At 44.9% G+C, this 27,448-nt stretch overlaps 1 protein-coding gene across 1 annotated transcript; it reads right to left on the bottom strand.

Moving 5' to 3' along the window:
* Positions 1-10,066: 10,066 nt before the first annotated feature.
* Positions 10,067-14,356, bottom strand: LOC138945906 (putative uncharacterized protein DDB_G0289263). The gene is made up of 2 exons (XM_070317426.1): positions 14,312-14,356; positions 10,067-13,849 (listed from the first exon to the last, which is right to left on the bottom strand). Exons 1-2 carry the CDS (start codon positions 14,354-14,356, stop codon positions 10,067-10,069), a joined length of 3,828 nt encoding a protein of 1,275 aa, XP_070173527.1.
* Positions 14,357-27,448: the final 13,092 nt, after the last annotated feature.

The following is a 27,448-nucleotide window of genomic DNA, read 5'->3' as shown; positions in this document are numbered from 1 at the left end:
TTCTTCTTCGTCTTTGTTGATTATTGAACGGTTTATTGCTCGTTCAAGCTGGTTAGTAAGTTACCCAGGACGTCAGTCGACATCCTCCAGGCAGCGAAAGGTTAATGACGCACGTGCAAACACTCAACAGGCTGACCGCTTCCCGCGCAGAGTGGACATTTCTTGTTGACTCGGCTCCACAGGTTGAAACTGGTGGCGTTCACAACACTCAGCTCAGCGTGACATACTGACTATGCACAGGTTCAAACTGGTGGCGTTCACAACTCAGCTCAGCGGAACATCCTGACTATGCACAGGTTCAAACTGGTGGCGTTCACAACTCAGCTCAGCGGAACATCCTGACTATGCACAGGTTGAAACTGGTGGCGTTCACAACTCAGCTCAGCGGAACATCCTGACTATGCACAGGTTGAAACTGGTGGCGTTCACAACACTCAGCTCAGCGTGACATACTGACTATGCACAGGTTGAAACTGGTGGCGTTCACAACTCAGCTCAGCGGAACATCCTGACTATGCACAGGTTGAAACTGGTGGCGTTCACAACTCAGCTCAGCGGAACATCCTGACTATGCACAGGTTGAAACTGGTGTCGTTCACAACACTCAGCTCAGCGTGACATACTGACTATGCACAGGTTGAAACTGGTGTCGTTCACAACACTCAGCTCAGCGGAACATCCTGACTATGCACAGGTTCAAACTGGTGGCGTTCACAACTCAGCTCAGCGTAACATCCTGACTATGCACAGGTTCAAACTGATGTCGTTCACAACTCAGCTCAGCGTAACATCCTGACTATGCACAGGTTCAAACTGGTGGCGTTCACAACTCAGCTCAGCGGAACATCCTGACTATGCACAGGTTCAAACTGGTGGCGTTCACAACTCAGCTCAGCGGAACATCCTGACTATGCACAGGTTCAAACTGGTGGCGTTCACAACTCAGCTCAGCGGAACATCCTGACTATGCACAGGTTCAAACTGGTGGCGTTCACAACTCAGCTCAGCGGAACATCCTGACTATGCACAGGTTGAAACTGGTGGCGTTCACAACTCAGCTCAGCGGAACATCCTGACTGTGCACAGGTTGAAACTGGTGGCGTTCACAACTCAGCTCAGCGGAACATCCTGACTATGCACAGGTTCAAACTGGTGGCGTTCACAACTCAGCTCAGCGGAACATCCTGACTATGCACAGGTTCAAACTGGTGGCGTTCACAACTCAGCTCAGCGGAACATCCTGACTATGCACAGGTTCAAACTGGTGGCGTTCACAACTCAGCTCAGCGGAACATCCTGACTGTGCACAGGTTGAAACTGGTGGCGTTCACAACTCAGCTCAGCGGAACATCCTGACTATGCACAGGTTCAAACTGGTGGCGTTCACAACTCAGCTCAGCGGAACATCCTGACTATGCACAGGTTCAAACTGATGTCGTTCACAACTCAGCTCAGCGTAACATCCTGACTATGCACAGGTTCAAACTGGTGGCGTTCACAACACTCAGCTCAGCGTGACATACTGACTATGCACAGGTTGAAACTGGTGTCGTTCGGCACAACACTCAGCTCAGCGGAACATCCTGACTATGCACAGGTTCAAACTGGTGTCGTTCGGCACAACACTCAGCTCAGCGGAACATCCTGACTATGCACAGGTTCAAACTGGTGTCGTTCACAACACTCAGCTCAGCGGAACATCCTGACTATGCACAGGTTCAAACTGGTGTCGTTCGGCACAACACTCAGCTCAGCGGAACATGCTGACTATGCACAGGGAGGGCCCAGGCTGGTGATTTCTGGTGGACATCCCAATGGAAGGGTGCTCTTATTGCATGCACACTCTGGACATCTCTATCAGGCGCGAGCATCTCCCTTCTTCTGAACCTCTCTGGACGTTGATGTTTGATATGGAAACAGGACACAGATGTGAGCGACACACCTGATATGTTAATCCATTTCCCTCCATCTCTTAAATCAGGGTTAAGAACACACACACACACACACTGACACACACTCACACACACACACACACACACACACACACACACACACACACACACACACACACACACACACACACACACACACAACTCTGATAACATCTTCTGAATCAGTCGTGTCATATTTTGAATATGGCAAACCGTATATTTCCTCCTTTTGGCCATTTTGTGTTCTCGTGTCTGATCCAGGGTGCTCCGCGTGATACGGGAATGGACGTATCTTTAACTCTTGTTCATCCTGGGAGGTGGATGTGTGGGGGAGGGGGGGGGAGGGAGGGGTGAGGTGGGTGGATGGAATGATTTCAGCCGGTGCAAGAAAGAAACCACGTGGTTTGATAGAGAATGGCTAAACTCTTTCCGCTTGTCCTCTCTGCTTCTTACGTTTTGTGTTCAGCTTTTCTACTGTTGTTGGCGGGCTGTGAGTCTATTATTGCTTTTCTGTCTGTTCCGTGCCATGCACACTGATAATGGCTAAGGGGAGGGGGGGGGGAGGGGGGGAGAGGGGGGGGGGAGGGGGGGGGGAGATGAGAAAAAATGATGGTGTCAAAGTGCAACTTTATACACCGTGGCGCAGTGGATTAACAAGCTGTGCAGATATCGTGAAGGCTACGATGATTTGATACACATACATCTTGACACTCAGCTGTCGCTATTCAGCTGCTGATCTTCCTTTCCAAGTTCCTTCTCTGAATACTTCTGCTTTGGATTTTGCTGCTGCTGCTGCTGCTGCTGCTGCTGCTGCTGCTAGCTACTGCTGCTGCTTCTACTACTACTACTACTACTACTACTACTACTACTACTACTACTACTGCTGCTGCTACTACTACTACTACTACTACTACTACTACTGCTGCTGCTGCTGCTGCTACTACAACTACCACTACTACTACTACTATTATTGCTGCTGCTTCTACTACTACTACTACTACTACTACTACTACTACTACTACTACTACTACCACTACTACTATTGCTGCTGCTTCTACTACTACTACTACTACTGCTGCTGCTGCTGCTACTACTACTACTACTACTACTACTACTACTACTACTACTACTACTACTACTATTATTATTGCTGCTGCTGCCACTACTACTACTACTACTATTTTATACTACTACCACTACTTCTACTACTACTACTACTACTTCTACTACTACTACTGCTTCTACCACTAGAAATGGTTTGTTGAGTGCTGCAATATCCGTTGGACGTTCTCAGCTGAAATTGAAACCTACTTTTTGCAATGCTTATCCAGCAAGATTGTAAATGTATTAAGTGTTTTGCCAAAGCAGTTATAATACAGACAGTCAAAAATAGTCACGCAAATTAGCTCTACCTTTTCTTTTGTATGTAAAAACATGATTCCTGGTTCTGAATGATTTTTTCCCCTTTGATACTGGTCGCACGACTCTTTAAGAAAACGTTCGGTGCCATATTTCATATCTTTTAATCATGTTTTACATATTTACGTAAAGGAAATATTTACAAACATATAAATATAATAGGTTGAAAAAAAGAGGGAGTTGAACATGTCGTGGTACGACCAGGTCTATGAATACCGTAAACTACCTTGTATACGCCCACCCCCCTTACGCACCAATTTTGTCCAAAAGTTGGGGGTGGGCAAATACTAGGTACTATACCGTTTACAAGAGCGGTTCCTTTGCTACAATACGGATATTTTGGTCACTTGGCATGGAAGAGTTCAAATGATGCGTTCTTGCACAAAACTTTCCTCTCTCTCGCTCTCCCTCACACACACACACACACACACACACACACACACACACACACACACACACACACACACACACACACACTCACACAAGGAATTCTGCAAGCAAACCACGAAAGAAATCTTCTTGCTTTATCGTCTGTCAACAATTCCAAAAGACAACAACAGCAGACTTGAATAACCTTTGTAGTTTCCCTTTAGCCTAATGATCGAAAATGCGGGGTGGGCGTTTACCAGGTACCGTACCCTGTGCGCAGAATTTGACCCAAAGTAGGGGATGGGCGGTTACTGGACACTGGACGTATACAAGGTAGTTTACGGTACGAGTGAAGCCCAGAGACAACCAGGCGAACGACAAAGAGTAATTTACGACAAATAGAAAACTATGGAGAAAAGACGAAAGCACAACAGGGCGGGACACTGAAAGGCGAAGAGACGAAGGTTTAGAAGAGTCGACGAAGGACACAAATAAAAGAGAATACGACGGACAGGAACACCACAGAAAGACGAGCCGCTGACGTCATGACGAGAAGGAGAAACACAAGACCAAGTTTTGTCAAACGACAAGAGATGTCCAACCGAACATTGTGAACATTGTGGTGTGTGAACATTGTGGTGTGTGAACAGTGTGGTGTGTGAACATTGTGGTGTGTGAACATTGTGGTGTGTGAACAGTGTGGTGTGTGAACATTGTGGTGTGTGAACATTGTGGTGTGTGAACATTGTGGTGTGTGAACATTGTGGTGTGTGAACATTGTGGTGTGTGAACATTGTGGTGTGTGAACATTGTGGTGTGTGAACAGTGTGGTGTGTGAACAGTGTGGTGTGTGAACATTGTGGTGTGTGAACATTGGGGTGTGTGAACATTGTGGTGTGTGAACAGTGTGGTGTGTGAACAGTGTGGTGTGTGAACATTGTGGTGTGTGAACATTGTGGTGTGTGAACAGTGTGGTGTGTGAACAGTGTGGTGTGTGAACATTGTGGTGTGTGAACATTGGGGTGTGTGAACATTGTGGTGTGTGAACATTGTGGTGTGTGAACATTGTGGTGTGTGAACATTGTGGTGTGTGAACAGTGTGGTGTGTGAACATTGTGGTGTGTGAACAGTGTGGTGTGTGAACATTGTGGTGTGTGAACATTGTGGTGTGTGAACAGTGTGGTGTGTGAACATTGTGGTGTGTGAACATTGTGGTGTGTGAACAGTGTGGTGTGTGAACATTGTGGTGTGTGAACAGTGTGGTGTGTGAACATTGTGGTGTGTGAACATTGTGGTGTGTGAACATTGTGGTGTGTGAACAGTGTGGTGTGTGAACATTGTGGTGTGTGAACATTGTGGTGTGTGAACAGTGTGGTGTGTGAACAGTGTGGTGTGTGAACATTGTGGTGTGTGAACAGTGTGGTGTGTGAACATTGTGGTGTGTGAACATTGTGGTGTGTGAACATTGTGGTGTGTGAACATTGTGGTGTGTGAACATTGTGGTGTGTGAACAGTGTGGTGTGTGAACATTGTGGTGTGTGAACATTGTGGTGTGTGAACATTGTGGTGTGTGAACATTGTGGTGTGTGAACATTGTGGTGTGTGAACATTGTGGTGTGTGAACATTGTGGTGTGTGAACATTAGAATTGCTCTCTTGAAAACAAAATGAGGCCTACATACATGTGCAGAATATTTACAGCTTTTGTTGTATATATCCGCCATTTTCTCTACTTGCCTTATTGTCCATTCGGCTTTTGTCTGTTCACCTCTTTGTCCATTACCCCTCTTGTTGTTTTCGTCTGATCGCCATTATTTTGTCGATTTGCTCTTTTTGTTAATTTGCCCTTTTGTCTTTTTCTGTGCACGGTTGGTTGTTGATCGCTTGCCTTGTTGTCTCTTCGCCTTTGTATCCATTCGCATGATTTTCTGTTGACCTTTTTAAAGTTCTGTTGCTACTTTGTTTATTGACCTTTTTAAGTTCTGTTGCTACTTTGTTTATTGACCTTTTGGCCTGACGTCCTTTTTGTCTAACGTGTCTATTCATCAGTTTGTCCATTCGCCATTTTGTCTTTTGTGTTGTTTTTCAAGGTGGAGGTCAACTAATACGTAGAACAGTCAGAGTTTTCAAGTGCATCGTGCGTCTTCGTTTCTTGACCAGTACTCTTGAATTTGGTACCGTTGTGTTCCTCAGACTCTGCACTTTCCTTTGATATAAGGCTCACTGTGTAGAACTAGATCAAACACGTGATAGTCGCTAATGAATGAAGTCATTAGTTTTGTCCGATTTAGGCACATACTGTGACTAATTGGAACCTGGCAGTGAGGAGGGTATCACCGCAACAGTTGGTCTACATCCTTATGTACCCGTGTTCGCATGTTTGGTTTTGATTATCTGCTAGAGGAAGTAGATATCGGCAAAATAATAATTATGACCGCCATTTGCATTTCGTATTTTCCAAAATATCTACTTAGATGACGGAAAACAACTGCAAAGTCTTGTATGTTATGTGCAATTACTCTTGATTACCAACAAAAGATGGATTGAAATGCTGGTATAGACTCCTATACAAGATGGATTGAAATGCTGGTATAGACTCCTATACAAGATGGATTAAAATGCTGGTATAGACTCCTATACAAGATGGATTGAAATGCTGGTATAGACTCCTATACAAGATGGATTGAAATGCTGGTATAGACTCCTATACAAGATGGATTGAAATGCTGGTATAGATTCCTATACAAGATGGATTAAAATGCTGGTAAAGATTCAAGACTAAAGAGACTCAGAGATTGCAATATGCTTACCAACGATAAAGAAAATATTTATGTATTCTCCGAATAAGAACGTGCCACCAGATATCGATATGTGGTGTTGATATTGTTGTTGCTGCTGTTGCTCTCTATTGTGCCGTTGTCTCCATGATTTAACCCACTCTTTATGATCTGCTCCTTCTTTACATTCAGGAAACGCAATCAAACCAACCCGGGCTACCCCACGTGTGTATACAGTGAAACCACGTCTGTAAGACCTCATGACGGGCGCTGTGGCGTGGTGGTAAGACGTCGGCCTCCAAAGCGGAAGGTCGAGGGTTCGAATCCCGGCCGTGGCCGCCTGGTGGGTTAAGTGTGGAGATTTTTCCGATCTCCCAGGTCAACTTATGTGCAGACCTGCTAGTGGCTTATCCCCCTTCGTGTGTACACGCAAGCACAAGACCAAGTGCGCACGAAAAAGATCCTGTAATCCATGTCAGAGTTCGGTGGGTTATAGAAACACGAAAATACCCAGCATGCTTCCTCCGAAAGCGGCGTATGGCTGCCTAAATGGCGGGGTAAAAACGGTCATACACGTAAAATTCCACTCGTGCAAAAACACGAGTGTACGTGGGAGTTTCAGCCCACGAACGCAGAAGAAGAGGAAGAAGAAGTAAGACCTCACAAATCTGAGAACATCGGGTCTTAAAATGGAGGGAGTCTTCATTAAAGTGGAGTTAGATTTACAATGTTATATGCACAGAAAGTCTAAGAAAACAGGGTTTGAACAGGGGGGGTCTTAAATTGGGGGGGGGGGGGCCTTAAAAGGGGGTTCCACTGTATAATGTATGTCTGTATAATTATCCGCCTTGAGTTGTAAAAAGAACAGCTGTGGCGAGGTGAAGTTACGACTCATTACATCCTGTGTCGTGCTTTTCTTCACAACTTGGAATCGTTTGTTATGGCTTCGATTGAAAAGCTTTTGGTCGACAACTCCTCCGATATACTATCCAATCTGTCAGCCCCTTGTTATTATCGCGGTACAGCTGTGTCTCGCGTGGTTCAATCAACTTTGTTTTCCTTCCATTGTGTGTGACCACTGGGGGCAGTGAAGCAGGGACTTGAGTCAGCTTTGCCCCTGTTTGTCAGCTTTGCCCCTGTTTGTCAGCTCTATTGGTCTTCAGCTCTCATTCCTTGTTTAGAGGTGGGTGTTGTATTTACGTCCTGGGCTGGCTTTCAATTTTTTGCTGTTGGGCTTGATGTGAGTGATGTTTTATTGACAGATCGTGAGTCTTCATGCTTTTCATGCTGGCTTTCGGCTTTTTGCTTTTGGGACTGATGTCAGTTATGTTTTATTGAATGATCTGGAGTCTTGATGCTTTTCTTAGACCCAGGGAGGGTTTATTTATGTTCTGGGCTGGCTTTCAGCTTCTTGCTTTTGGAACGGATGTCTTTTATGTTTTATTGAATGATCTGGAGTCTTGATGCTTTTCTTACTCCCCCCCACCCCACCCTTTTTTCCTGAACACCTTTTTATAGTCCTCGAAGGTAATCAGTTCCTGGTTTATTAACTATTTGTAGCTTTGCCCCTTCACTTCTATTCTTCACTTTGTTTTATTTTCCATAAACATTCCCTTATCACCGGGCATTTTCTTTAGACAAGTTTTGATCTTTCTCGGCATTTTGATAACTGTCATCAGTTTTGACACTATATCCATAACACCATGACTTACTGTGGCAACATCATCAGTTTTGACACTATATCCATAACACCATGACTTACTGTGGCAACATTAACAGTAAAACTTTCATCAGTTTTGACACTATATCCATAAGACCATGACTTACTGTGGCAACATTAACAGTAAAACTGCCTGCCTTAAAAGCTTGCCCACACGGCATAACCGTAAATAAATCCAGAATGTAATGAGTCCTTATTTACGTGTTGCCATCTGGTACGCGGGGTTCGTGTGTGTGTGAAGAACGCGTCTGATTTATTTCAGGTCCCGTTCGTTACATGATGGATTGAACCGAAGACACTGCAAAGTACTGTATATTCATTCTGGAGAAGTATTTGAACTACGAAAAGGCTTAAGCCTGCGTGCAAATCCCGTTTGAATGTACTTTATTACTTTAAGCAAATAAAGTCTCAAATAGGATTGTGCGTATGCCGCAAGCTTCTTGCAACGTGTCAACCAATGGCGCGCAATATTCTGTAAGTCTTATTTATGACTAGAGTCTGAAGAGTACAAGACTCGAATTATTCAGCAATTCGTTTTTCAAAACTGTTGGTCCTTTCAAAGCCAGTGTTTTACCTTTTGCGTGGGAACCCTCAAGAGGCAATAGGCAGAATCTCTTCGCTTCTTTCTTCCCTTTCATCATATCGTATGCTCTTTTATATGTTGCGCTTCTACGCAGCGGAGCTGTCCATTATGTGCAAAGAAAGAAGTCCCAACTCCCGCAATTTTCTTTTCTTGTCGCTTCTTTGAGAGTCGTGTATAGCGTGTTTCGCTCCAAACTATGACATTATATCTGGCTTTTCTCCTCTACTCTTTGCCATTTACCTCGCCTTTTGGAGCGCCATTGTGTGGTGTGTTTCTTGCCAAACTATCAGGCTATTCAAGGCCATTAGAGCCTTTAGCGGCTCCCCCGCCGCGAGGTACAATTGGGAATTGTCGCTACTAGAAGGTAAATGGCGATTCAAGCATCTCGCTCTTTGGGGAAGGTTGCGCGTACCGAATTTGTGTTGAACAAATTCTCCTCTAAGCTCGCTATACAGGTAGTTTATCTTTTGCTTTTTCAGACCGGCCGTTGAAGCGTTGTAAAGGGAGAAAGGGAGCCGCCGAGAGGTGTCGCGAGGGTCACAACACCCATTGTGCCGCGTCATTTTACCCACAATCCTTCACGACGCGTCTCTTCCGCTTGACTTGGCGCTCTCCCTGCGATTGAAAGGCGAGGGGAGCGGGGTTGGGAGAACCCGTGTTCGGCCTATTGTAGCTTTATTGTTGCTTCTTAAAGCTCCAACACTCCTATTCACATAATTAATACCGCCAATGTCGCTGGGACAAATGCCGCGGTCTGCCTGTGGAATTGACTCGCTTTTACAAACGACAATGTTGGTACGGTGAGTGCCTCTCCCAGAAAAGCCCGTGACAAGAGGAGTAGGACAAGCCGAAAGACTGAATGTCCCGACCCCGTCGCGCGGAAAAACACTTTGCACGCTTCCTTGATTCTCGAGCGGCTTGAGGAGGTGGTCCCGGCTGATGGGACAAGGTTTGCTCGCTCATTGAAGTCCGCAGTCCGCGATTAATTGCTTGGGTCGTTGTGTCCGGCCTTTAGCCGCTGGAAAGTAACAGTGGGTAACTCCATACCCGGCCGGCCGTACTGCCTACATTGTTCCCCATTGTCCCGCTGCTGGCTGGATTAACAGGGGTGGAAAAATTACTGTTTGGCCCAGCGAACAATCCTCGTATCCCCCTCCTTTGTGTGGCAGCTGTCAAAATAGCGCATTGGAGATTGGGCTAACAATGGGCCCGCAATGGGCTCGCGGTGGGCTGACAATGGCTGAGTGGTACTCGGATCAACACTTGACTCACAGCCATTTGTAAGGCGTATTGTTGTTCTGGTGGTGCTGGTCAGTGTTCTCATTTACACCTACTTCTACTGCGGGCTTCTTGTGAGGCGTATTGTTGTCCTGGTGGTGCTGGGCATTGTTCTCATTCACACCTACTTCTACTGCGGGCTTCTTGTGAGGCGTGTTGTTGTCCTGGTGGTGCTGGTCAGTGTTCTCATTTACACCTACTTCTACTGCGGGCTTCTTGTGAGGCGTGTTGTTGTCCTGGTGGTGCTGGTCAGTGTTCTCATTTACACCTACTTCTACTGCGGGCTTCTTGTGAGGCGTGTTGTTGTCCTGGTGGTGCTGGTCAGTGTTCTCATTTACACCTACTTCTACTGCGGGCTTCTTGTGAGGCGTGTTGTTGTCCTGGTGGTGCTGGTCAGTGTTCTCATTTACACCTACTTCTACTGCGGGCTTCTTGTGAGGCGTGTTGTTGTCCTGGTGGTGCTGGTCAGTGTTCTCATTTACACCTACTTCTACTGCGGGCTTCTTGTGAGGCGTGTTGTTGTCCTGGTGGTGCTGGTCAGTGTTCTCATTTACACCTACTTCTACTGCGGGCTTCTTGTGAGGCGTGTTGTTGTCCTGGTTGTGCTGGTCAGTGTTCTCATTTACACCTACTTCTACTGCGGGCTTCTTGTGAGGCGTGTTGTTGTCCTGGTGGTGCTGGTCAGTGTTCTCATTTACACCTACTTCTACTGCGGGCTTCTTGTGAGGCGTGTTGTTGTCCTGGTGGTGCTGGTCAGTGTTCTCATTTACACCTACTTCTACTGCGGGCTTCTTGTGAGGCGTGTTGTTGTCCTGGTGGTGCTGGTCAGTGTTCTCATTTACACCTACTTCTACTGCGGGCTTCTTGTGAGGCGTGTTGTTGTCCTGGTGGTGCTGGTCAGTGTTCTCATTTACACCTACTTCTACTGCGGGCTTCTTGTGAGGCGTGTTGTTGTCCTGGTGGTGCTGGTCAGTGTTCTCATTTACACCTACTTCTACTGCGGGCTTCTTGTGAGGCGTGTTGTTGTCCTGGTGGTGCTGGTCAGTGTTCTCATTTACACCTACTTCTACTGCGGGCTTCTTGTGAGGCGTGTTGTTGTCCTGGTGGTGCTGGTCAGTGTTCTCATTTACACCTACTTCTACTGCGGGCTTCTTGTGAGGCGTGTTGTTGTCCTGGTGGTGCTGGTCAGTGTTCTCATTTACACCTACTTCTACTGCGGGCTTCTTGTGAGGCGTGTTGTTGTCCTGGTGGTGCTGGTCAGTGTTCTCATTTACACCTACTTCTACTGCGGGCTTCTTGTGAGGCGTGTTGTTGTCCTGGTGGTGCTGGTCAGTGTTCTCATTTACACCTACTTCTACTGCGGGCTTCTTGTGAGGCGTGTTGTTGTCCTGGTGGTGCTGGTCAGTGTTCTCATTTACACCTACTTCTACTGCGGGCTTCTTGTGAGGCGTGTTGTTGTCCTGGTGGTGCTGGTCAGTGTTCTCATTTACACCTACTTCTACTGCGGGCTTCTTGTGAGGCGTGTTGTTGTCCTGGTGGTGCTGGTCAGTGTTCTCATTTACACCTACTTCTACTGCGGGCTTCTTGTGAGGCGTGTTGTTGTCCTGGTGGTGCTGGTCAGTGTTCTCATTTACACCTACTTCTACTGCGGGCTTCTTGTGAGGCGTGTTGTTGTCCTGGTGGTGCTGGTCAGTGTTCTCATTTACACCTACTTCTACTGCGGGCTTCTTGTGAGGCGTGTTGTTGTCCTGGTGGTGCTGGTCAGTGTTCTCATTTACACCTACTTCTACTGCGGGCTTCTTGTGAGGCGTGTTGTTGTCCTGGTGGTGCTGGTCAGTGTTCTCATTTACACCTACTTCTACTGCGGGCTTCTTGTGAGGCGTGTTGTTGTCCTGGTGGTGCTGGTCAGTGTTCTCATTTACACCTACTTCTACTGCGGGCTTCTTGTGAGGCGTGTTGTTGTCCTGGTGGTGCTGGTCAGTGTTCTCATTTACACCTACTTCTACTGCGGGCTTCTTGTGAGGCGTGTTGTTGTCCTGGTGGTGCTGGTCAGTGTTCTCATTTACACCTACTTCTACTGCGGGCTTCTTGTGAGGCGTGTTGTTGTCCTGGTGGTGCTGGTCAGTGTTCTCATTTACACCTACTTCTACTGCGGGCTTCTTGTGAGGCGTGTTGTTGTCCTGGTGGTGCTGGTCAGTGTTCTCATTTACACCTACTTCTACTGCGGGCTTCTTGTGAGGCGTGTTGTTGTCCTGGTGGTGCTGGTCAGTGTTCTCATTTACACCTACTTCTACTGCGGGCTTCTTGTGAGGCGTGTTGTTGTCCTGGTGGTGCTGGTCAGTGTTCTCATTTACACCTACTTCTACTGCGGGCTTCTTGTGAGGCGTGTTGTTGTCCTGGTGGTGCTGGTCAGTGTTCTCATTTACACCTACTTCTACTGCGGGCTTCTTGTGAGGCGTGTTGTTGTCCTGGTGGTGCTGGTCAGTGTTCTCATTTACACCTACTTCTACTGCGGGCTTCTTGTGAGGCGTGTTGTTGTCCTGGTGGTGCTGGTCAGTGTTCTCATTTACACCTACTTCTACTGCGGGCTTCTTGTGAGGCGTGTTGTTGTCCTGGTGGTGCTGGTCAGTGTTCTCATTTACACCTACTTCTACTGCGGGCTTCTTGTGAGGCGTGTTGTTGTCCTGGTGGTGCTGGTCAGTGTTCTCATTTACACCTACTTCTACTGCGGGCTTCTTGTGAGGCGTGTTGTTGTCCTGGTGGTGCTGGTCAGTGTTCTCATTTACACCTACTTCTACTGCGGGCTTCTTGTGAGGCGTGTTGTCGTCCTGGTGGTGCTGGTCAGTGTTCTCATTTACACCTACTTCTACTGCGGGCTTCTTGTGAGGCGTGTTGTTGTCCTGGTGGTGCTGGTCAGTGTTCTCATTTACACCTACTTCTACTGCGGGCTTCTTGTGAGGCGTGTTGTTGTCCTGGTGGTGCTGGTCAGTGTTCTCATTTACACCTACTTCTACTGCGGGCTTCTTGTGAGGCGTGTTGTTGTCCTGGTGGTGCTGGTCAGTGTTCTCATTTACACCTACTTCTACTGCGGGCTTCTTGTGAGGCGTGTTGTTGTCCTGGTGGTGCTGGTCAGTGTTCTCATTTACACCTACTTCTACTGCGGGCTTCTTGTGAGGCGTGTTGTTGTCCTGGTGGTGCTGGTCAGTGTTCTCATTTACACCTACTTCTACTGCGGGCTTCTTGTGAGGCGTGTTGTTGTCCTGGTGGTGCTGGTCAGTGTTCTCATTTACACCTACTTCTACTGCGGGCTTCTTGTGAGGCGTGTTGTTGTCCTGGTGGTGCTGGTCAGTGTTCTCATTTACACCTACTTCTACTGCGGGCTTCTTGTGAGGCGTGTTGTTGTCCTGGTGGTGCTGGTCAGTGTTCTCATTTACACCTACTTCTACTGCGGGCTTCTTGTGAGGCGTGTTGTTGTCCTGGTGGTGCTGGTCAGTGTTCTCATTTACACCTACTTCTACTGCGGGCTTCTTGTGAGGCGTGTTGTTGTCCTGGTGGTGCTGGTCAGTGTTCTCATTTACACCTACTTCTACTGCGGGCTTCTTGTGAGGCGTGTTGTTGTCCTGGTGGTGCTGGTCAGTGTTCTCATTTACACCTACTTCTACTGCGGGCTTCTTGTGAGGCGTATTGTTGTCCTGGTGGTGCTGGTCAGTGTTCTCATTTACACCTACTTCTACTGCGGGCTTCTTGTGAGGCGTGTTGTTGTCCTGGTGGTGCTGGGCATTGTTCTCATTCACACCTACTTCTACTGGAGGCTTTTTGTAAGGTGGAGGTGATGTTGGTTGTGTGTGTGTGTGTGTGTGTGTGTGTGTGTACGTCTTTAGAAGGCCAATTGTTGTTGGTTGCGGGGAAGGTTGAAGGTAACAATTATCATCACAGGTATTTCTATAGAAGGCTTTTTTCAAGTGTCGGTAGTTGTGGTAAAAAGTGGATTTTGTTTTCGGTGTTAAAAATGACAATGATTATCACGCATACTTCTATACTGGGCTTATTTTAAGATGTTGGAGGTCTTGGTGGTTAAAGGTAACCATAATCATCACAGGTCATCTTATAGTGGGCTTTTTATAAGGTGATGGTAGTTGTGAGTTAAATTCACAATTTCCTAGTATCTTCACGTCGTATCCACCACTGTCGCCCCGTTTTTCTTTCGCCCCAAGCCATATCTCCCCAAACATTACTTCGACTCTTTTCGCCCCGACTTCGTCCGGTTTTTCTGGTGCCATTTCGTCCCATGATCACGTCTCCCCTTGGTGTGCTTCTTGTGGTACTAGTGACATTTGGCCCCATGATCACGTCTCCCCTTGGTGTGCTTCTTGTGGTACTAGCGCACGGTGGTTCTGGTAACATTTGGCCCAATTATCACGTCTCCCCTTGGTGTGCTTCTTGTGGTACTAGCGCACGGTGGTTCTGGTGCCATTTCGCCCCATGATCACGTCTCCCCTTGGTGTGCTTCTTGTGGTACTAGCGCACGGTGGTTCTGGTGACATTTGGCCCCATGATCACGTCTCCCCTTGGTGTGCTTCTTGTGGTACTAGCGCACGGTGGTTCTGGTGACATTTGGCCCCATGATCACGTCTCCCCTTGGTGTGCTTCTTGTGGTACTAGCGCACGGCGGTGCTCATTGACAGACACCACCACAGGGAGCTTCTGTCGGATGAGGTTAGTGGTTGTCGAATTCAAATGACAATTTTCATCCCCAATAATCTTTTTGGGCATAAAAGAACAGTCCGGGACAGTCGAGATTACGAGATTGTCTCAGTGAAAAATAGGATCCCAGTATACTTTAGAATAAGACAGGATTCCATTTTTCTCCTGGGCAATCCGGGATTCCCCTTATTCCTGATGTTCCCCGTGCGTAAGCATCTTGTACCAATCACTGTCTGGGACAAAGAAAAGGGAGACGGGATTGGTTAATCACCGTTAAAACAATTGGAAGTTAAGAAGAGAAACTTACATTTTGTAATTGTTCTGTACTTTATTTAGAAATCTCAGATGGCCGTACCTTAAGCCACTCTGTTTTACTCGATTTTTGAGAGGTCTTTCAGATGCCTGGAGAAGCACCACCTGTGGGGTTGTATCTGTTGGGAAACATGTTATTTCTGTTATTTGAAAGAGAAAGTGTCTTTGTGCTTTGTCTGACTAAGTCCAAGCTATCCCCCGTCGTGTGGAGAACTAAGTCCCGTGGAGGTGGGTGATGGTTATTGGGTGTTAACGTCCCCTCAGCCTATTAGGCTATTCTCGGCCGCGTAGTGGGTGGAGAAGAATGGGTGGACTTGCCGATCAACGACTCCGATATGTCCAATTCACTCCATGGAGTTTCAGCAGTCTCTTCAGTGGTAGAGAAAAACTAATCTTCATTTGGCTAAGAAGTCCATGTTCAAATCTCAAAAAGACCTAATGTTTCAATATGTCCACTCAGCAGGAAACCACTCCGGTGACAACGGTCAAGATGACCCGATGACTGGTGTCAACCCCCATGAGGCCTTGGCCCTCGTAGCGTTAGACAGATTGGCTGTGTTTGTGTCCATACAAACTGTCCACCATTGGTCCATTGTCCAGTTCCATAGTCCATTGTCCAGTTACCCACCGTGGTTTTGGTCCTATCTTTTGCCTCTGTTCATATAACTGACCACCATTACCCACCGTGGTTTTGGTCCTATCTTTTGCCTCTGTCCGTATAACTGACAACCATTACCCACCGTGGTTTTGGTCCTATCTTTTGCCTCTGTCGATATGGGGTCGTCATTAGCTCCACGGAGAAGAAACTAATGCACGTCAGAGTTTCGCTTTCAATCAGACGAGCCAAGCATGAGTTACAATTTGACATAGTAAGCCTAGTTAAAGGAGTTAACGTTTCGAGTCTTTTGAAAGGAGTTAGAATTTAACGTTGTGAGTCTTTTGAAAGGACTTAGAATTTAAATGTTGTGAGTCTTGTCAAGGGCTTTCCGTAATATCCTCTGACAATGTGTTCTGCCAATCAATGTGATCTGGTTAAACATTAAATGGACTGTTGAGCTGTGGATATGACATTGTGCACAGTGCGGGGGGGGGGGGGGGGGGGGGGTTGCTGTTACGACAGAAAGGAAGAAAAGAGGGAATATAGAAATAAAGAAAGGTAACAAAAAAGAGAGAAAGAGAGAGTGAGAGAGAGAAAGAGAGAGTGAGAGAGAGGGAAAGAGAGAGAGAGAGGAAAAGAGAGAGGGAAAGAGAGAGAAGAAAAGAGAGAGAGAGGGAAAGAGAGAGGGAAAGAGAGAGAGGGAAAGAGAGAGATAGAGGGAAAGAGAGACAGAGAGAGAAAGAGAGAGTGAGAGAGAGGGAAAGAGAGAGAGAGGGAAAGAGAGAGGGAAAGAGAGAGAAGGAAAGAGAGAGAGAGGGGGAAAGAGAGAGAAGGAGAGAGAGAGAGGGAAAGAGAGAGGGAAAGAGAGAGAGAGGGAAAGAGAGAGAGGAAAAGAGAGAGAGGGAAAGAGAGAGAGAGGGGGAAAGAGAGAGAAGGAAAGAGAGAGAGAAGGAGAGAGAGAGAGGGAAAGAGAGAGAGGGAAAGAGAGAGAGAAGGAGAGAGAAAGAGAGAGGGAAAGAGAGAGAGGGAAAGAGAGAGAGGGAAAGAGAGGGAGAGGGAAAGAGAGAGAGGGAAAGAGAGAGAGAGGGAAAGAGAGAGAGGGAAAGAGAGAGAGAGAGAAAGAGATCTTGGCAATTGTGACATTGTGCACAGTGGGAGTTTTGCTGTTACGACAGAAAGGAAGAAAAGAGGGAATATAGAAATAAAGAAGGGTAACAAAGAAACGAGAGAGAGAGAGAGAGAGAGAGAGAGAGAGAGAGAGAGAGAGAGAGAGAGAGAGAGAGAGAGAGAGAGAGAGAGAGAGAGAGAGAGAGAATTTGATAATTAGTTTTGTAAGTGACACTTATGTCAAATTGCAAAATTACTTTTTCGTAAATCCAAATTTGCGCAGAGACTTCTCACAGCTTTTGACTGTTTGTCCGAGTGGAAGACACTCTTCTTGCTTGTAAAAGCCTGGACAAATATGTGGTGGTGCACCTGATTGCTTATACCCCGGTCACACAGAGACGCCGTTGCTACTCCGTTGTAAAATTATTGTAGAGCGTGGGCAATCGTGGGCCAAACGTGGGAGGATCTTCATGAGCGTGGTTTGGTCTGGGTGGGATCTGCTAGGTCGCAAAGCTGCGCGCTCTCCCTACGCTTATTTTGAACTGCACAAAACAAGCGTAGCCGGGTCGTGGCGCAGTAAAGTCGTGATGTAGGTTTTTTTTTATGGCCCCCGTCACACAGCTCTACGTTTTTACGACGACCATGCCGATCACTCCGATTTAAAAAAGTTATCAAGTCGGGGCTAGCCGTCAAAGTCCAGCACATGGCACAATACACAACATCACGACTGTACTGCGCCACGACCCGGCTAAGCTTGTTTTGTGCACTTCCAAATAAGCGTAGGGAGAGCGTGCAGCTTCGCGACCTAGCAGATCCCACCCCGACCAAACCACGCTCATGGAGATCCTGCCACGTTTAGCCCACGATTGGCCACGCTCTTGGACACTTTTCCGTCGTAGCAGAAGCGGCGTCTATATTATGTGACTGGGGTATTAGTGCAATGCGCTGGATTCTGACGGCGATATGCCCCGATTTCATAACTTTTTCAGATCGGCGTGATCGGCATGGTCGTGGTAAGGACGTAGCGCTGTGTGAACGGGCCCTGACACGAGAAAGAATGTAGCTTTATGCTTCAGGGAGTTTTTCTTCGTGGTGATATTGGACAGTCAGTCGTCTTGCTTGGCCCTGGGACATTGTTTTGAAAATGTAGCTCCTTCGACTCACATGCAAAAATAACAAGATGGTGTACAGATCTGTGAACGAATCCTCGTTGCCATAGTAACGCTGTTCACCATAGCCGCCGAGATGGACACTTCAATGTCCTTGAATGTGACTGTGTGCCCTTGAAAATGACTGGATGCTCTTGAACTTGACTGGGCAGTTGAATACCTCTTCTGCTTCGCGTGAAAACCTATTTGCTGTGACTAGTTTGTCGGACACTTCAGTTCTTGGTAATGGTGTTGAGAAAAGGTCTAGTCGTTTTCTGAAATGTGGACAGTTTGAGCGGACAATGATGTTTTTCAGGACGGTCAGGTCTTAGCGTAGATTGTTAAGGTGAGAACTCTTGACCGAAGTCCCACACCGGGTTTGACTAACATTTTGACAGGTTTTGTCATCACTTCTTTGATCTTAAGGCAGAAGTGTGGACGGCATCTGTAAAACGAGCTGCGATAACGAAAGTCTACAAAACTGAAAACATTATTAAGAGAGTTTGTCATTTGTTCTTTGATATCTAGTCGGAAGTGTGGGTAACAACTGTAAAGAGAGACTTTGATGGTTTGGACCAAAGGGAAAGTGTCCTTATTGTCTGAAAGTGGGTTTCGATTGCTTCTTACAGGCAGTGTGAACATGCTACAGCCATGTGGGGTTCTACGTTTTGTGATCAACAAGTTCCACTTGTCGCTGTTGTTGTTGTTGATGATGATGTTGTTGTTGTTGTTGTGGTTGTTGTTGTTGTTGTTGTTGTTACGGTTGTTGTTACGGTTGTTGTATGTGGTCACGGTTGTTGTTGTTGTCACGGTTGTTGTTGTTGTTGTCAACGGCTGTTGTTGTAGCAAGTCTGTGATTACTGTATTGGCTCACCACCCGTTCTTTCACAATGTAAAGCTCCTTTTTACAAAGAGTTAATTGCCATCCATCAGCCAACAAAGAGTTAATTGCCATCCATCAGCCAACAAAGAGTTAATTGCCATCCATCAGCCAACAAAGAGTTAATTGCCATCCATCAGCCAACAAAGAAACCCCAGTGGTTCTGGGGAACAACTGGTCGCCGTGTGGTCGCCGTGTGGTCGCCGTGTGGTCGCCGTGTGGTCGCCGTGTGGTCGCCGTGTGGTGCAATTTCACAAGAAACTATGGAAAGAAAGACACCGCTCACAACACACCAGCAGTGTGTGTTTGTATTTCTCGCCCTGCCTCCTCAGCAGTATAACAACTACTACATCAATAGCAACGGTCAGAATGTTGTGATGGTGTCAGCCACGCACAAGGTCTCGCCACCTCCTCTGTTTGTGTCCACGGGTATGGTTCACTCAATGCACTCCACTTGTTCTTCTCTCCTGTCAACATGAAGCTGTGAAATCAGTCGGACATCAAGGAAGGACAAAACTACTGTGGTCAATGATCCTCAGTAAGAGAACGGGGATGTTATTGTTACAACCGAGTACAGTGGAACGCCCTTTTTAAGACCTTCAACAATCTGACACAATCGGGTCTTAAAAAGGAGGTAGTCTTAAAATGGGGGTAATTTTACAGAGGTGAAGAACAGAAAGTCTGAAAAAACACGGTCTTAAAAAGGAGGGCGTCTTAAATTGGGGGGGGGGGGGGGGGTTTGACTGTACTGTGGTCATTATGCTCAGTAAGAGAACTGGGATGTTATTGTGGCAACCGAGTATAGGCGTGATGTGACTGAAGAACACCCGCGGGGTTCACAGTATTAATACATGCACTCCCCCGGATTGGGATATGGCTGCCTGAATGGCGGGGTAGGATTGGGATATGGCTGCCTGAATGGCGGGGTAGGATTGGGATATGGCTGCCTGAATGGCGGGGTCAAAACGGACATGCACGTAAAAATCCACGCGTGCAAGAACATGAGTGAACGTGGGAGTTTCAGCCCATGAACAAAGAAGATGATACATGCACAGCATGGCGGTGACCTGACAAAGTAATGTTCCTTTCTGATATGACAAAGTAATGTTCCTTTCTGATATGACAAAGTAATGTTCCTTTCTGATATGACAAAGTAATGTTCCTTTCTGATATGACAAAGTAATGTTCCTTTCTGATATGACAAAGTAATGTTCCTTTCTGATATGACAAAGTAATGTTCCTTTCTGATATGACAAAGTAATGTTCCTTTCTGATATGACAAAGTAATGTTCCTTTCTGATATGACAAAGTAATGTTCCTTTCTGATATGACAAAGTAATGTTCCTTTCTGATATGACAAAGTAATGTTCCTTTCTGATATGACAAAGTAATGTTCCTTTCTGATATGACAAAGTAATGTTCCTTTCTGATATGACAAAGTAATGTTCCTTTCTGATATGACAAAGTAATGTTCCTTTCTGATATGACAAAGTAATGTTCCTTTCTGATATGACAAAGTAATGTTCCACTTCTGATATGACAAAGTCACCAAAACAAACTTTATTCTCTCGCAAGTCTTTGTCATTTCATCGGGCTGGTTTCGTTGGGTTTCTGAAACCTAAGATGACTGTGCAACTTCCACGTAGGCTACATTCGTGTTTTGCCCGGGTGGGATTTTACGTGTATGACTGTTCTAGTGTGCGTGTGCACACGAAGGGCACTCGAAGGGGAATAAGGCATCGTCAGGTGTGCACATCTTTTGACCTGTGAGCTCGGAAAAATCTCCACCCTTAACTCATCGGACGCAGCCTAGATTCGAACCCCGAACCTGCAAGCCTGAAGGCCAACGTCTTAACCACTGGGCTATTGCGACCGTTAAACACTAAACGTATGACAGAAAGTCCTTGGGAACCGTTTCAACCACCACAGCCATTCGCTTCTCTATCTATCCCTCCTTTTTCAAATTTCAAACAAAATTGCTTTTCATGACGGGTGGTTTCCGTGAGGGTCAGACCCAAAGCGGTAATTGTGTGTCAACAATGGACCACTACTGACTTCTTTCACACCCTCTGGTTTGCTTCGCCACTATAGGGTACTCCTCACAATGCCGCTATAGGGTACTCCTCACAATGCCACTATAGGGTACTCCTCACAATGCCGCTCTCATTTCCCCCTTCTTGTTCAAAGACCTCTCAATGGCGCGGGGTCTGTTTCCGCTCATAGAAAAGAGCTTCTGGTCAAGACAGCAGGGCTGTGACAATGGGAAAGCGTTATTTGACTGGTCAATTGGGCGACCCTTTGTGTGATGTCCCTGCTCCTCAGCTCACAGTGGACGCTAACTTGTTAGAAACGACCACCCACATAAGAGGACTTGTTTAATCATCGTCTTAGTGCAGTTTGACCTTCCCACTTTTCCATGGCTATACTTCTTCCACCTTCATCCATTCGTAGATTTATAATAATAATAATAATAATAATAATAATAATAATAATAATAATTGTCAGTAAGTACTGGTGTCACATGACTGATGTGAACCAGTTGATTGGCTAATGGCGATGCGCTTAAATCTGTTAGCGCACTCCTGGAGTGCGCTAACTTTTCCACAGAGCGTATTCTTACACCCTTTGCCAAAGCGAGACTGTACTCTCATCCTCAGAATTAATTAATGACATGTAGCTTATATTCTCCACAATACCAATGATTATGACCATAAATGTCCTGCTTTTCAATTAAAGCAGAAGTGGTTTTTTTCTGACAGATTGCATGCGCCTGTGCCGCCCACAGTTGCACTGATCTAAAAACAGAACCCGCTGTGTCTAATTTTTCAGTTTCGACTTGCGAAGATTCCACTCATAATTATGCCATGTTGGTGGCATGTACCTTATTATCCACATTACCAAATGATGAGTTAGTATACAATTCCCAGCAGCTAACAGAAAACACAAGTGTTATTCCGATAACGTAGCAGCTAGATCAGCACGTAGCAGACTACACTGAAATACGACTGCATCTGTTCAGTAAATGAATGTTTTCCGTTTATTTTAAGGCAAGAACAATCGGAATCGAAAACGTGTAGGGTTTAGAACGTTCTTACCACATATAAGACTTATTACCAGCCTGCTTTATGTGTGCAGACTCAGTGCAACGGGACGAGCAATTTTTGTTTTTGAAATGAGACTCAGTGCAATAGCCTAGCAGACGACATAAATCCCGCTCAGCAAATTAACATGTTAGGCAAATGTGAACGATAAAACGATGGGGATATAATACGTGTAGGGTTCAGAGCATTCTTACTGTTCGTATTTAGTACCAGACTCCCCGATGAGGGAAGATACCACACGAAAAACATGCCACGTTTATTTTGAAAATGGGCTTTCCGTCGACCTTGGCAAGGGGCACAACTCTGCACAGTCAATCTGTCGAAGCTCGATGAAGGTTTCGAACCGCAAATAACTGAAAGCACAGTCCTTTCTCCGAGTTCAAATGAGAGAAAGATCATCACTGTTTAGCTTAACGCTACACTGGAATTTACCAACAGAAATTAAAACAAGAGTTTGCGTGTGATGAAAGCACGACACACGAGACAGCCCACAAAAAAGTAGATCTTCTATACGACCTGACCACACAGTTATGCCTATTCAAATGCGCGTAGCAAAATGTGCGTGTTGTATCTTCTTTTTTCTCTGGCGGTACCGACAATATCGTTATTGAAACAATCCCAGTGCACTAAGGGATTTATAGAGCAAATCTCGAAAATAATTATTGAACTCAGCGCTATGCGCTTCGTTCAATAATGAATTTTCTCGATTTGCTCTATAAATCCCTTAGTGCACTGGGATGTCTCAATAACTTAAATAATAATAATAATAATAATAATAATAATAATAATAATAATAATAATAATGATAATAATAATAATAATAATAATAATTGTCAGTAAGTACTGGTGTCACATGACTGATGTGAACCAGTTGATTGGCTAATGGCGATGCGCTTAAATCTGTTAGCGCACTCTTGGAGTGCGCTAACTTTTCCACAGAGCGTATTCTTACGCCCTTTGCCAAAGCGAGACTGTACTCTCATCCTCAGAATTAATTAATGACATGTAGCTTATATTCTCCACAATACCAAGTGACCATAAATTCCCTGCTTCTCAATTAAAGCAGAAGTGTGTTTTTTTCTGACAGATTGCATGTGCCTGTGCCAGTGCCAGTGATCTAAAACTAGAAGCCGCTGTGTTTCATCTCATTTTCGCCGACTTGCATAGATTCTTCTCATAATATGCCGTGTTAGTGGCATGTAGCTTATCATCCACATTTCCAAATGATGAGTTAGTATACAATTCCCAGCGGCTAACAGAAAACACAAGTGTTATTCCGATAACGTACACAGCATTTGGAAGACTGATTCGATCGACTCTAGCAGACTACACTGAAATACGACTGCATCAGTTCAGTAAATGAATGGTTTCCGAATTATTATTTCAAGGCAAGAACAATCGTAATCGAAAACGTGTAGGGTTCAGAACGTTCTTACCATATAATTATAAGACTTATTACCAGCCTGCCTTATTCGTGCAGACTCAGTGACAGTGCAGACTGCAGTGGTTCGATTGTTCTAGCCTAGCAGTAGCAGACGACATAAACCCCGCTCAGCAAATTAACATGTTGGGCAAATGTGAACGAAAAAACGATGGGGATATAATACGTGTAGGGTTCAGAGCATTCTTACCGTTCATATTTAGTATCAGACTCCCCGATGAGTGAAGATACAACACGAGATATATGCCACATTTATTTTGAAAATGTGCGAACAGTCGAAGTCTATCGTGGGGTAGTCAATTCAAGGGGAGTCACTCCGCACAGTCAATCCATCGACGCTCGACTGAAGGTTTCGAATCGCAAATAATGAAGAGCAGAGTCCTTTCTCAGAGTTCAAATGAGGTCTCTCTGAAAGATCATCACTGTTCAGCTTTAACACTACACTGGAATTTACCAACAGAAATTAAAATGCGTGTGACGAAAGCACGACACACTTGAGACACCGGCCCACACAAAAGTAGATCTTACTGTACACGACCTGACCACACAGTTATGCTTATTCAAATGCGCGTAGCAAAGTGTGCGTTTGGAATCTTCTTTTTTCTATGGCGGTACTGACAATATCGTTATTGAAACAATCCCAGTGCACTAAGGGATTTATAGAGCAAATCTCGAAAATAATTATTGAACTCAGCGCTATGCGCTTCGTTCAATAATGAATTTTCTCGATTTGCTCTATAAATCCCTTAGTGCACTGGGATGTCTCAATAACTTAAATAATAATAATAATAATAATAATAATAATAATAATAATAATAATAATAATTGTCAGTAAGTACTGGTGTCACATGACTGATGTGAACCAGTTGATTGGCTAATGGCGATGCGCTAAAACTGTTAGCGCACTCTTGGAGTGCGCTAACTTTTCCACAGAGCGTATTCTTGCGCCCTTTGCCTAAGCAAGACTGTGCTCTCATCCTCAGAATTAATTAATGACATGTAGCTTATATTCTCCACAATACCAAATGACCATAAATTCCCTTCTTCTCAATTAAAGCAGAAGTGGGTTTTTTCTGACAGATTGCATGTGCCTGTGCCAGTGCCAGTGATCTAAAAAAATAGAAGCTGTGTTTCATCTAATTTTCGCCGACTTGCATAGATTCTTCTCATATGCCGTGTTAGTGGCATCTAGCTTATCATCCACATTACCAAATGATGAGTTAGTATACAATTCCCAGCGGCTAACAGAAAACACAAGTGTTATTCCGATAACGTACCAGCTAGACCAGTTTGGAAGACTGACTCGATCGACTCTGTAGCAGACAACACAGAAATACGACTACATCAGTTCAGTAAATGAATGGTTTCAGAATTATTATTTCAAAGCAAGAACAATCGTATTCGAAAACGTGTAAGGTTCAGAACGTTCTTACCATATATAATTAGCAGCCTGCCTCATGCGTACAGACTCAGTGCAGACTGCAGTCGTTCCATTGCCCAGGTTGGCAGGTAGCCTAGCAGACGACATTAACCCCGCTCAGCAAATTAACATGTTGGGCAAATGTGAACGAAAAAACGATGGGGATATAATACGTGTAGGGTTCAGAGCATTCTTACCGTTCATATTTAGTATCAGACTCCCCGATGAGTGAAGATAGAACACGAGAAATATGCCACATTTGTTTTGAAAATGTGCGAACCGTCGAGTCCCGCTTTGAGTCAATTCAAGGGGAGTCACTCCGCATAGTCAATCCGTCGAAGCTCGACTGGAGGTTTCGAATCGCAAATAATGAAGAGCCTTTCTCCGAGTTCAAATGAGGTCTCTCTGAAAGATCATCACTGTTCAGATTAACGCTACACTGGAATTTACCAACAGAAATTAAAATGCGTGTGACGAAAGCACGACACACTTGAGACACCCCACACAAAAGTAGATCTTTACTGTGCACGACCTGACCACACAGTTATGCCTATTCAAATGCGCATTGCAAAATGTGCGTTTGGAATCTTTTTTTTTCTATGGCGGTACTGACAATATCGTTATTGAAACAATCCCAGTGCACTAAGGGATTTATAGAGCAAATCTCGAAAATAATTATTGAACTCAGCGCTATGCGCTTCGTTCAATAATGAATTTTCTCGATTTGCTCTATAAATCCCTTAGTGCACTGGGATGTCTCAATAACTTAAATAATAATAATAATAATAATAATAATAATAATAATAATAATAATAATAATAATAATAATAATAATAATTGTCAGTAAGTACTGGTGTCACATGACTGATGTGAACCAGTTGATTGGCTAATGGCGATGCGCTTAAATCTGTTAGCGCACTCCTGGAGTGCGCTAACTTTTCCACAGAGCGTATTCTTACACCCTTTGCCAAAGCGAGACTGTACTCTCATCCTCAGAATTAATTAATGACATGTAGCTTATATTCTCCACAATACCAATGATTATGACCATAAATGTCCTGCTTTTCAATTAAAGCAGAAGTGGGTTTTTTCTGACAGATTGCATGCGCCTGTGCCGCCCACAGTTGCACTGATCTAAAAATAGAACCCGCTGTGTCTAATTTTTCAGTTTCGACTTGCGAAGATTCCTCTCATAATTATGCCATGTTGGTGGCATGTACCTTATTATCCACATTACCAAATGATGAGTTAGTATACAATTCCCAGCAGCTAACAGAAAACACAAGTGTTATTCCGATAACGTAGCAGCTAGATCAGCACGTAGCAGACTACACTGAAATACGACTGCATCTGTTCAGTAAATGAATGTTTTCCGAATTATTATTTCAAGGCAAGAACAATCGGAATTGAAAACGTGTATGGTTTAGAACGTTCTTACCATATATATAAGACTTATTACCAGCCTGCTTTATGTGTGCAGACTCAGTGCAACGGGACTAGCAATTTTTGTTTTTGAAATGAGACTCGGTGCAATAGCCTAGCAGACGACATAAACCCCGCTCAGCAAATTAACATGTTAGGCAAATGTGAACGAAAAAACGATGGGGATATAAAACATGTAGGGTTCAGAGCATTCTTACCGTTCATATTTAGTATCAGACTCCCCGATGAGTGAAGATACAACACGAAAAATATGCCACATTTATTTTGAAAATGTGCAACCGTCGAGTCCTTCGACTTCGAGTCAATTCAAGGGGAGTCACTCTGCACAGTCAATCCGTCGAACCTCGACTGGAGGTTTCGAATCGCAAATAACGAAGAGTACAGTCCTTTCTCCGAGTTCAAATGAGGTCTCTCTGAAAGATCATCACTGTTCAGCTTAACGCTACACTGGAATTTACCAACAGAAATTAAAATGCGTGTGACGAAAGCACGACACACTTGAGACACCCCACACAAAAGTAGATCTTACTGTACACTGACGACCTAACCACACAGTTATGCCTATTCAAATGCGCGTAGCAAAATGTGCATTTCGAATCTTCTTTTTTCTTTGGCGGTACTGACAATATCGTTATTGAAACAATCCCAGTGCACTAAGGGATTTATAGAGCAAATCTCGAAAATAATTATTGAACTCAGCGCTATGCGCTTCGTTCAATAATGAATTTTCTCGATTTGCTCTATAAATCCCTTAGTGCACTGGGATGTCTCAATAACTTAAATAATAATAATAATAATAATAATAATAATAATAATAATAAATGAGCATTTATATAGCGCAACATCATAACTTTACAATTATGCTCTTTGCTCTAATGACACGAAGAACCTCTCATAAAGGGCTTTGTCCCATTGGAAAACGTTTAACTTTGAACAATCAAAGGAACGGACGTATTTTGAATGAACGAATTTTCAAGGTAGGCTTACCAAGCTGAAATACAATCCCATAGTCCAGACTGGGTCAAAGGTAGTGTTACAAAAATGTCAAGAAAATTGACGAAAACCTGTGACCGTGACAGTGTGGCTTCACCTTTTGCAAGCGGGCAAATATGACGTCATTTTAAAGCGCTATTAATAATCGGAGAAAATTACACAAGCAAATGCCCTAATAAATATGCAAACCATGTTTTATTTTGAAAATGTGGTCGGTAGTTTTTG

This window comes from Littorina saxatilis, linkage group LG13, assembly GCF_037325665.1.
Source record: "Littorina saxatilis isolate snail1 linkage group LG13, US_GU_Lsax_2.0, whole genome shotgun sequence".
Lineage (NCBI taxonomy): Eukaryota > Metazoa > Mollusca > Gastropoda > Littorinimorpha > Littorinidae > Littorina > Littorina saxatilis.
Note: the sequence above shows the minus strand (reverse complement) of the source record. Positions and strands in the feature narration are given on the sequence as shown.

What these genes read in the sequence shown, in the direction of transcription:
- LOC138945906 (XM_070317426.1), bottom strand. Translation starts at nt 14,356, where the DNA reads ATGGCACCAGAAAAACCGGACGAAGTCGGGGCGAAAAGAGTCGAA. An exon ending in TCGGGGCGAAAAGAGTCGAA is followed by an intron (nt 13,850 to 14,311) that starts GTAATGTTTGGG and finishes AACAATGCCCAG; the next exon opens with CACCACCAGGACAACAACAC.